Raw genomic sequence first — 10,100 nt, forward strand, 5'->3', positions numbered from 1 at the left:
GTCCCGTTGGAGATGACAGTAAGTAACCTTGGTTTTATGTTTTGCTCTGCTAACTCAAAGCATATCATACATAGATAATAATGCAGAGTTTTTCTTTTGTAGTGTTTCATTGGCAAGCCACAATTATGGGACCTGTAAGTATTCTAATTCTTATGACATAATATTAAAGTAGTAGTTTTTATTCAGTAGGAAACTTTGGGGTTTTTTGTTTTACTTTTTTTTTTAACTCCCCTTATCAGGCTTTAGTTCTGGAGCTACTCATTACAGTAACAGAAAATGAAGGAGGGGAAAAAAACCCCAGTCTGGTTATTTTATTGCTGGAATGTTTGATGAGGACATGTATTTCAACTGAAATGATTTCTAGAGCAGTGTTAGGCATTATCACTTAATATCTAGAAACTTTGTTTGCATTTAACTTTTTCTAAAATTTGAATCTAGCATGAACTTTGTACTAAGAGCTGGTCCCAGTGTCAGGAATTAGTTGGGATGCTTTTGTGTGGATCTTGGAACAGAACAGGGGATTCTTATTTGGCCTGATGTACTGAGATCTTGAATACTTTTAGGAATAGAAGGGGAAAAGTCACTGAAATGTGAGGTTCCATTTATGACTGAAGGGGAAAAAAAAGTCTGTCAAATGTTCCATAAGCATCTGAAACCTGAATGTGACTTTTTTCCTTGTCAGTGTAAAGAAGGCAAATGTTTGCCTTTACTGAAAATGTAACCTGCAAACACTTGACATCTGGAGTTCTCAGGGCTGGCTATCTATATTTAGATACCAGAACCTTCTGTAACTTGAACCAAAAAATATTGGATGCCAGTAGACCTGCAGCCACAACATGATGCTTCTGGTGAGGCTACAGAGTAGGAATTAAAAATCAGTGATGCTGAATTGCCCTGACTTTATATATAGCTACAAGTGTGGTTTTAGGAGATCTCTATGGAAAATGTGCTTATTAAAGGTTCACCTGACTGGAAAAAATGTCTCTCCATTCCCAAGTCCCTGGTCCTCATTGATTGTAAGTAGAGGCCTCAAAAAGATAATATTGTTTAATAGCTATATTCCTGCCTAAATTGCAAGGAATGTTCTGCAGCATACTGGGTATGATTTTACATGACTGATATCTGCATGGGCATAAGGTATTAAACATCAGTTGAGTTTAAATTTGGATTATTATTTTTAGCTTCCCCTTCTGGTTTAATAATGCACAGCTCCATTTTTCCTGTATGGTTTTTGTGATGTCAGAAGGTCTATTTCGAGATTGGACACTATCCTGACAGAAGTGTGGTGTTAGTAGTTCTGGTGCTCCTTTGGTGTTGCTTAGTGCCTTTAATAACAAATGAGGGTTGTAGAACCAATCATCTGGCCTTCCACCTCTGCAACAGAATATGATACAGGCTGTGATTTTCTTAGATGTAAGAGGGCTTATTTGCATGGGTTTAACACTTTCTAAGAGGGATTTCCCTAATTGCTAAAGTGTATCCCAAGAATATGTGCAGTAAAAGGGTTGCTTTCTGGCTCCTCAGGGCCTCAGGTAGTATCTATTGGCCAAATACAAGAAGTTACATCTTGATTGCTAGCTTTTCAGCAGAGATTGGATAGGATATAACCTACATATTTTGAGGTTTGAGTTCCTTGTCTTTTGTTGCAAAACTTCATTTTCTAGTATTCAAGTAAGATGTAGTTATTTTCTTGTATTGGTGAGATGTCCTTGCAATTAATATGAAAATTCAATTTACAAATAAGAACTGTACTGTGTGTGTCTCAAATTCATTTTCCCTAGCCCTGAATCTGGAATTAAAAGCATTGTAGTCTTCAGGTTAAACAATGAAATTGTTAGCTCCACTTCAGAAATTTAGTTGTATTTTCGTGTAAAAACTTCTTACATCTTTCTTGTCGTAACTAGTAACTTACACAATCCCTGTTTAGTCACTCCGTTTATTCTGTGCTTACTTTCAGCTTTTTTACTTCCTCACGTTGCTTTGCTGCTAACATTTAACAGCTGAATGAATTATCCTCATAGTTGTTTACTTGGAGCAGGGAAATGTAAAATACTCTTCCATACTAGATTGCAGTGAATTTCTAATACAGGAGGAATCCAGATCTTAGTGGGAGATTTTGTTTGTTTGTTTGTTTGGGGTTTTTTTGCAAGGAACAAGGAGTTAGCTGTGTATTTGTAGGCTTTCTGCAGGGCTGAGGAAGGCCTAAGCCAAGGACAGAACTTAGAAGGGAATCAGAGGCCCTTAGAGCTGTCTCTAGCCACTGTAAACTTGGGTCCTCGTAACAAATAAACTCCAAACACAGAACTTGAGGTTTTTGAACCTGACAGGACCCCTGCTCCGTTAACATTACTTCTTGGAGCTGTCTCAGAGGTGTTTGGATGCTTTTGTCAAGTTGTCCTGAGTGGATTTTCAGAGAAGCTGTTTTCTATGAAGGATTAGCTTGGAGAGGTCCATACAGGCAGGGATCTGTATCTGTTCTGTATTGCTTACCTTAGGAAGTAGTGACTGAATTTCAGTTGCTTTTCTCTTGTGTTGGTGGATTAAACAGTTTGGTTGTTTAAACTAATTTTGTCTCCGTTTATTTATTTAAAAACAACATCTTCAGTGCTACTTAGTCCTAGAGATGATAATAGGAGAATTATTTGTTTGCTTTGACAGAATGACAGTCCATATCAGGGTGGTGTGTTCTTCTTGACAATTCACTTTCCTACAGACTACCCTTTCAAACCACCTAAGGTAAGTATTGCTTCCTCCTTTGTGAAATTAGTGCTCTTTAAAGAACCGAGTACAGAACAGAAATTGGCAGCATCTTTGTTGTACTGTTGTCAAGTTCTCGCTCCTTTTCATGCATTCTTACAGTGTATTAATTAGATTGCTAGGTCACTCTCTGACTACCACAAGAATGGATGTGTTAGCATATATTTCAGGAGCCAGTTCATGTATGTGAATTCTGAATGTCTTGGAATCATACTTGGTTTTATTTCTGTTTTTCTTAATTGATAGGAAAATTAACTTTGTGTTACTATAATAGAATTCTATGATTCTATTCTAATTCTTGCTGAGGGCACTGTCAAGTACTACAGTGTAGCTGTTTGGGTTGTTCTATAGGAATGTAACACTATGGATAGTTACTAACTTGCTGAGTGCCTAAAATCGGTGAAGATGGCATCTGTTAGAATTTGGCAGTAATTGTGAAACACACTTTTTTGTAGCTTTATCAGCCACTAGCATTGTCTTACAATTTTCATTCAGTATGAAAGTGCACACTTGGTGTGACCACAATGTTTGAAGTTCTTTGCCTCTGTGGTAGCAGCGTTACCATGGTTCAGGCACTTGTGTTGAATGTCTTCTTCGTGGTGCAGGATTAAAACACAGCCCTGTACTTGCCCTCTATCTCCTCAAAATAGAGTGCCTGGTAATTGGAACCTGAGAGGTTGTGGCTTGGGTGTATTTCCATGGGTTTGATGCAGTTTAACTGCTTGATCCTTTTCTTTTAGCGTAAATTGAGTTGACCAATAGCTTGACTGAGAAGAAGGGGTGTTGTCATTGTTGCCGTAGATCGAAACACACTGCATGTCTTTTTTTGTTGCAGGTTGCATTTACAACAAGAATCTATCATCCAAATATTAACAGTAATGGCAGCATTTGTCTTGATATTCTAAGATCACAGTGGTCTCCTGCTTTAACTATTTCTAAAGGTAACTTTCGCGAAGGAAAAATGTTTCCATCTTGTGTTGAATACTGTGCTTTTAGCTTTCATTGTCTTGAGTTCTTACCAGTCCCTTGATTTTTCCCTCACTCATTCTAGCCTGTGTTTTGCCAATTTGATAATGATACCTTACTGTGTTGTTAATGGATATTTGTTTTTTCTAACCACCTTCTGCTACATGGCTGTTTAAGGCCTTGTCTGGCCACTTATTTGCTTCAGTATTCTTAGCAAAGCTCACGAGCTTGGTCCCACAGGAATCTGCCAGCATTTGGATTGAAACAGGCCTGTTGTGGTGTATTTGAGCTAAGGGTGAGAAATTGCTTGTTTGCAGCTGTTCATGTAGATACACATTTGGATACTATTTTAAACATTAATTTAAAGTCAATTTTTAGTAATGAAATCTGTGTAGTTTTTTGACTGACCGTGTCTAGAATTACATGCAGGGTTATATTGTCGTATCTCTGTGGTAGATTAATAAAAGAAAACCGTTTTTGATACATGTTGCTTTCTGCCACAGTGCACTGGCATTGTATGATGTTACCTCATGAACCAAGTTAACTGATTCTACTTTAGGATAAATTGATGTCATGCTGCATTGGAAACTTTGTAGCTTTCATCGTTGTTATTATGGTAGATAACAGGTAATTCTGAAATATTTTCACGATGATCAGATTTTTTTGCCTCAAAGCCACTAGTCACTGTGGCTTCAAAAGATCCATCAAAGTGCTTGTTTGTCTGTAGAACTTGTAATTCCTGTCTGTCCAAGGAGTAGGCTTGTGATTTGAATATGGATTCCCTACATTTTAATGCTGTCACTATTGTTTTTCTCTCAAAGCTGCTGTGAAAGTAGAGAATGAAGTCCTCGTAGCTGCCTACAACAGTGTTACTCCTTTATTTTACAACATATGTGTATTTTTATCTGTGCAAACCAGGGTATTGCTACCTTACAATAGAGAAATAATTCAGCCTGATTTTTTTTTTAAAAAAGACTTTTAAGAAGTTCTAGTTTTAGTGACTAAAACCACAGAATACGCTAGTCATCGGAATGCGTAATAACGTGCTTTTGTTGGCTGCTACGTTGCATTACAGTGCAGGGGACAACAGTGCTGTTCTCGGATGTGCTTACTGACAGCTGTGAGTACTGGGAAACAGGAAACAAATAGTTCTTACAGACTTGTAAGTCATTCTGGGCTTTTCATTTAGTGGGTTACGAATTTATTCTGGCCATTTATCAGGAAAAGGCTTTTTAGGTTCTGTCTTGTGCCAACGTTGTGCTGATACAAAGATCTATGCTCGGTTGTTTCTGAGATTAATGCTCCTGTTTTGCTATTGAGAATTCTTTTTATTTATTTTTTTTACAGTTCTCTTATCCATTTGTTCACTGTTATGTGATCCAAATCCAGATGACCCACTAGTGCCAGAGATTGCACGTATCTATAAAACAGACAGAGACAAGTAAGTACAGAGTTGATTAAGGCTAATATTTTAACAAACTGTAAGAGTGCATTGTCAGACAGCAGTTGTGTTGAGTGAGCCTTTTGTGAAAATCTGGGATGGAGAGAACTTGTGTGTCAGAAAAGTACCTATTCTTGGTAGTGTATAATTTAAAAACAAGGTGCTTAGTATCTTTGAAGTTGTGGGAGAAGGAGACTCTTTTTCTCTAATATGTGTGGCAGTATTTTGAAGTATGTCTCGCCCATTATTTTGCTTACAATGCGTAAATAGAATATAGTTAGATCGTCATATTGAGGAAAAGATAGCTTTCATTTTGATGCTTTCTTTTGGTAGCAGCTTGGCCTTTAATTTTGGTGCTCCTGTTCAAAAAAGGCTTCATAACTTTTTTCCTATCTGTGGGTTTTTTTCCTTATGTGTTTTTGGCATTTTGCACAGATAGATTTATATGAAGTAGACTTTGGTTTTTATATACATACATGTATATTAATGCTAAATATACTTGTCCAATTAGGTACAATAGGTTAGCAAGAGAGTGGACAGAGAAATACGCTATGCTGTAGGGTAAGAATATCTGCACATTATGGTGCGTTTAACAGAACGGAAACTTGTCAGCACTTGGGTGCTGCATGCTCTAAGGCACTGGATTAACTAACAGATAATGGATGCACCAGTTACTGAACTTGGATATTTAACAGCTTGATCTGTGGTTAGTGTGAAATGTATTGGCTAGTCACGATTTCTCACAGATACTGCTCTTGCATGGCCAAAAAAAAAAAAAAAAAATACTGAGTTTTGAGCCAGCTTTTTACCTTGTTCTGGTAAGTATTTACCCAGATTTTGTCAGAATTTTGTAAAAGTCATACCCTGTAGCAAGACCTCATGCATAGACATGGGTGGATTTAGACGATCCAAATTTCAAGTTTGTGTTATTCAGCAGTGTCTTATCTTCTACATAAAAACTAGGAAAACGTATGGAGGTTATGTTCTGCTTGTATAGTTGAAAATTAACTTCTTACTGACAAGCATGGAGTTAAGTATAAACTAATTGTCAGCTCAATTCCTGTGGAAGTAGTGTAATTAAATATTCTTTTAATGTCCTTTTTAAAAATCATTATATTCATGTGGAAAGAGGCTGTTATTAAGTGTGAAGAAATGCTTAGTGATGTTTTACTCTAAAATGGGAAATTTGACATTCTGTATCCAATCATAGTATTAACCAAGTAATCTTTACTTATGGCATGTGATACTCTGTAGTCTTTACCTAAGGACAGTATTTAAACAAAACACTCCCCTTGCCTCTTCCACCTCAGGTGGTCTCTATTTCTTTTAATTTCTTTCCCTTAGGTAGTTTTTCACAACAAACTTCTAGCAAATCTGCTTATCTTGAATTTGAACTGTTTCAGATAAATTAGAAAATAGCTTAGTCTAGGGTTCAGTTTTTTCAGTTCAAGTATATCTTATTATTGAAAGAGACTTCTCTTGGTGTGAAGAGAATAGGGAGATAGGGATGAAGTGATACTTGATCATTAACTGTTTAGGAAATTGTCATTTTCATGCTGACACTAATTCAATTCCTGTTTATGTTTGCAGGTACAACAGAATATCTCGGGAATGGACTCAGAAGTATGCCATGTGATGCTACCTTAAAGTCAGAATAACCTGCATTATAGCTGGAATAAACTTTAAATTACTGTTCCTTTTTTGATTTTCTTATCCGGCTGCTCCCCTATCAGACCTCATCTTTTTTATTTTTTTGTTTACCTCCTTCCATTCATGCACATGCTCATCTGAGAAGACTTTAGTTCTTCCAGCTTTGGACAATAACTGCTTTTAGAATCTGTAAAGTAGTTACACAAGAACAATTGCCCAAGATTCAGATTTTTTTTTTAATGGAGCATGTGTATTATGTGGCCAATGTCTTCATTCTAACTTGGTTATGAGATTAAAAACAAACATTCCTCACTGCTCTAACAGATCCTGAAGATATCACCTGAAGGGGGGAGGGGAGATGGATGTTCAGTTTTCTCCCATCAAAGAAGTAACATTGCTGTAGCAACATCCATCTTGTTCCAAACCTTCCAGTGTTAGAGAACTGAGGTTTTATTATATATTTTTGCTCATAACTGATGTGTCTGGAGAATTGGTACTGAATCTATAGCATCAGCAGAACAGAAAATGTGATGTATCTTATGCATGTCAATAAAGGAATGACCAGTTCTTGTTTTACAGAGAATGGAAATTGGAAGTCAAACATCCCTTGTATTCCAAAATAGGGTCTAAGAACATTTTTGTAATTCATTTAAATTTTGTTAGGAGGCTTGGAGCTATTAGTTAATCTGTCTTCCAAAACACTGTTTAATATAGCACTGAATAAATGATGCAAGTTGTCAATGGATGAGTGATCAACTAATAGCTCTACTAGTAATTGATTTATTTTCTTCAATAAAGTTGCATAAACCAATGAGTTAGCTGCCTGGATTAATCAATATGGGAAACAAAATCTTTTGTAAAAGCAAAGCTGGTTTTTGTATATACTGTTGGGATTTGCCTCATTGTTTAACATCAAATAATGATGTAAAGTTCAATAGAGTGAATCTTTTGCCATTTTCAGTTATAATGCTCAGTCTGTTGCAGGTTGACACATTGTTCGGCCTGATGTATGCAGAATTAATAAGCTAACATAGTCGTGTAGCCTTAGTAGTGTGCTACACTTGGTGCTGGGAGCCCAGTGTTCAAGGATGGACTTGGGACCCAGCAGATCTGAAGTGGTGTATTGTGGAGATACTTCCTGATGCACCTGTGTTTGCTGACTGAGAACCTTTTTCTTCACCTTGTACACTTGACAGCCGAAAGATCTTAATGTGGGAGTAATATTGAGGCAAAAAAAATATAAAATAAAGTACTGTTTTGATGTGGGAATTGTCATGAGGCTGTGTTGAAGTGACTTTACTATGTGGGATGTTCGTTACCATTGAAAAGGACTTGTTCAGCCATGCTGCCATTTACATTGATGACTATTTTAATGCAACAGACACTTTCCTCATGTCAGGTGACTAAACGTGAATAAAGACTCATTGCTATTGGTTTTTTGTTCTACAAGAAACACTGTCTTGTGCCATTAGTTTATCTTTGCAGCAACAAGGGCATTATTAGACATCTGGCTCTCCTCTTTCCTGCCCTCTTCCTTCATAATTTTTCTTGTTTAATTTTTTTTTGGTCTCCATTCTTTAACATCCATAGCTTCATTTTCTCTAGTCTTGTACTATCACTTTATTGTGCACCTGTGACTTCGCACTGGCACCTCTTTTGCACTGCTTATAGTTATGTACATTCTGGTTCCTTGTCCCCACATGGATGTGGAAAGCTAGATGTAAAAATAAATGTTAAACCTTAATTTTTATAAAAATTTGGCTATGTAGTTTGGACATGGTTTGTTCTGGTTCTAAACTATGAAAGTGAACTTATTTTAAAGTCTAGTTGGCATGAAATTTAGAAACCTGGGCTTTATTTAACAGTGCATGCCTCACTGGAACAATGTTCTGAAATGTGTTGAAGTTACAGTTCATGCAGTATTTCTCCTTTGCTAACCAAAGATTTTTGCTTACACATTTTGCTGGAAAACTGGATATACTTAAAATACAGCTGCCAGTAGCATTACAACTGAGGTAAAAGTTTATATTTCTAAACTTACAAACATGTTGCTCTCACTTTTTTGGTAACTGTGTTAATTTGATGTTTATTACTTTGTCTTGGAGTCATGGCCACTGAAATCACTTACGTGATCAACTAGAAAGATGTTTTGTGAGATACAAGGCACCAGGCTTCATAAAACTCAAGGGGATGAGGGAGAGTCAGGGAAGAAGGTAATAAAATACTACATGGACGATGGAGATCTTGCTTGGACCCCTGTATATTTCTCTTGCACATCCGTAATGGTCCTTCTGTGGTAATTTCATGTAATTAGAAAGTACGTATTTTGATGAAAGAGTGGTAGCTGAATTGTAGGTATTGTATATGCATGCCAGAGGTCATGCTGAGACTTAAAATCATATCTTTGTGAAGTGGGCAATGGCAGGTGTTTTGTCCTTGAAGCAGTCTCAGTAGTGTCTCAAGCAGGCTTCCCACAGAAGTTATATTTGGGCTTGCTGTTCAAGCAGGGGGGCAAGGGGAGGAGCTGGTTCACATGCACTAGAAAGGAGATGATGAAGGAATTCAGGAACTTTTATGAAAACAAAAAGCTTAGTCAGTGATCGCCTCGATGAGGAATCTACCTACCAAAACCAGAGATAATCTAAAAAGTACATAGTAGATCTTGATTACCATGAGATGTATGGAGGGAAAAAGACTTGCAATTTGAACTTCATGTGAAAAATGAAGGCTTTGGGAAATGCTGAAGTGAGTTGTCTTGTCAAGCTCTGTTAAAAGACTTATTTCAGGATAATAAATGCAATAATAGCTTCAGAACATGGGGGCCAGCTCTGTCCTAAAAGTCTTTGATTGAACAATTTTTTTTTTAATGGCCCTTAAAATTTGGAAGTATTAATAGAGAACAAAGTGTCGAGCCAAGGCACTTAGATTTAACAAACGCATAACAAGGAAAGAAACTTAAACTTCAGTGGTGTTTCTGGAATAATTTTTTTAAGATTTTTTGGTATGTTTAAATGGGGTTTGAATTTGATAACACGATTCCAGTCAGCTTATTCAAATTTCACTTGAAAAACTTTCAGTGATTTTAAGCACATTTTTTTTAGTCTTTTCTGGTTGCAGGAATCTGTAGCATTGCTTAGCAGTATTTTTGTTTGTTTGTTTCCCTGTCTGCTGATGCATACAGCATCTTCTCTATTGGTTTAAAAAGTTAGTATAAACACATTTTTATATGTGTGTGTAAAAGATATTTTACTCAGTTTCACTGTACGTAGTTGTTACATAAAGATTA

General features: G+C 36.6%; 1 protein-coding gene across 2 annotated transcripts; it reads left to right on the forward strand.

Moving 5' to 3' along the window:
* Nucleotides 1–6: 6 nt before the first annotated feature.
* Nucleotides 7–8,570, forward strand: LOC104519948 (ubiquitin-conjugating enzyme E2 D3). 2 transcript variants are annotated; one of them, XM_010175193.1, is made up of 7 exons: nt 7–18; nt 103–134; nt 2,659–2,736; nt 3,593–3,698; nt 5,071–5,164; nt 5,676–5,725; nt 6,755–8,570. In XM_010175193.1, coding segments are annotated over exons 1-6 (360 nt in total). In that variant the 5' UTR covers nt 7–17; the 3' UTR covers nt 5,725; nt 6,755–8,570. The 2 variants fall into 2 exon arrangements, with proteins under 2 accessions (XP_010173495.1, XP_010173496.1); XM_010175194.1 differs by lacking the exon at nt 5,676–5,725 and having other exon boundaries at nt 6,755–8,263.
* Nucleotides 8,571–10,100: the final 1,530 nt, after the last annotated feature.

Source organism: Antrostomus carolinensis, unplaced genomic scaffold, assembly GCF_000700745.2.
Source record: "Antrostomus carolinensis isolate BGI_N321 unplaced genomic scaffold, ASM70074v2 scaffold54809, whole genome shotgun sequence".
NCBI lineage: Eukaryota > Metazoa > Chordata > Aves > Caprimulgiformes > Caprimulgidae > Antrostomus > Antrostomus carolinensis.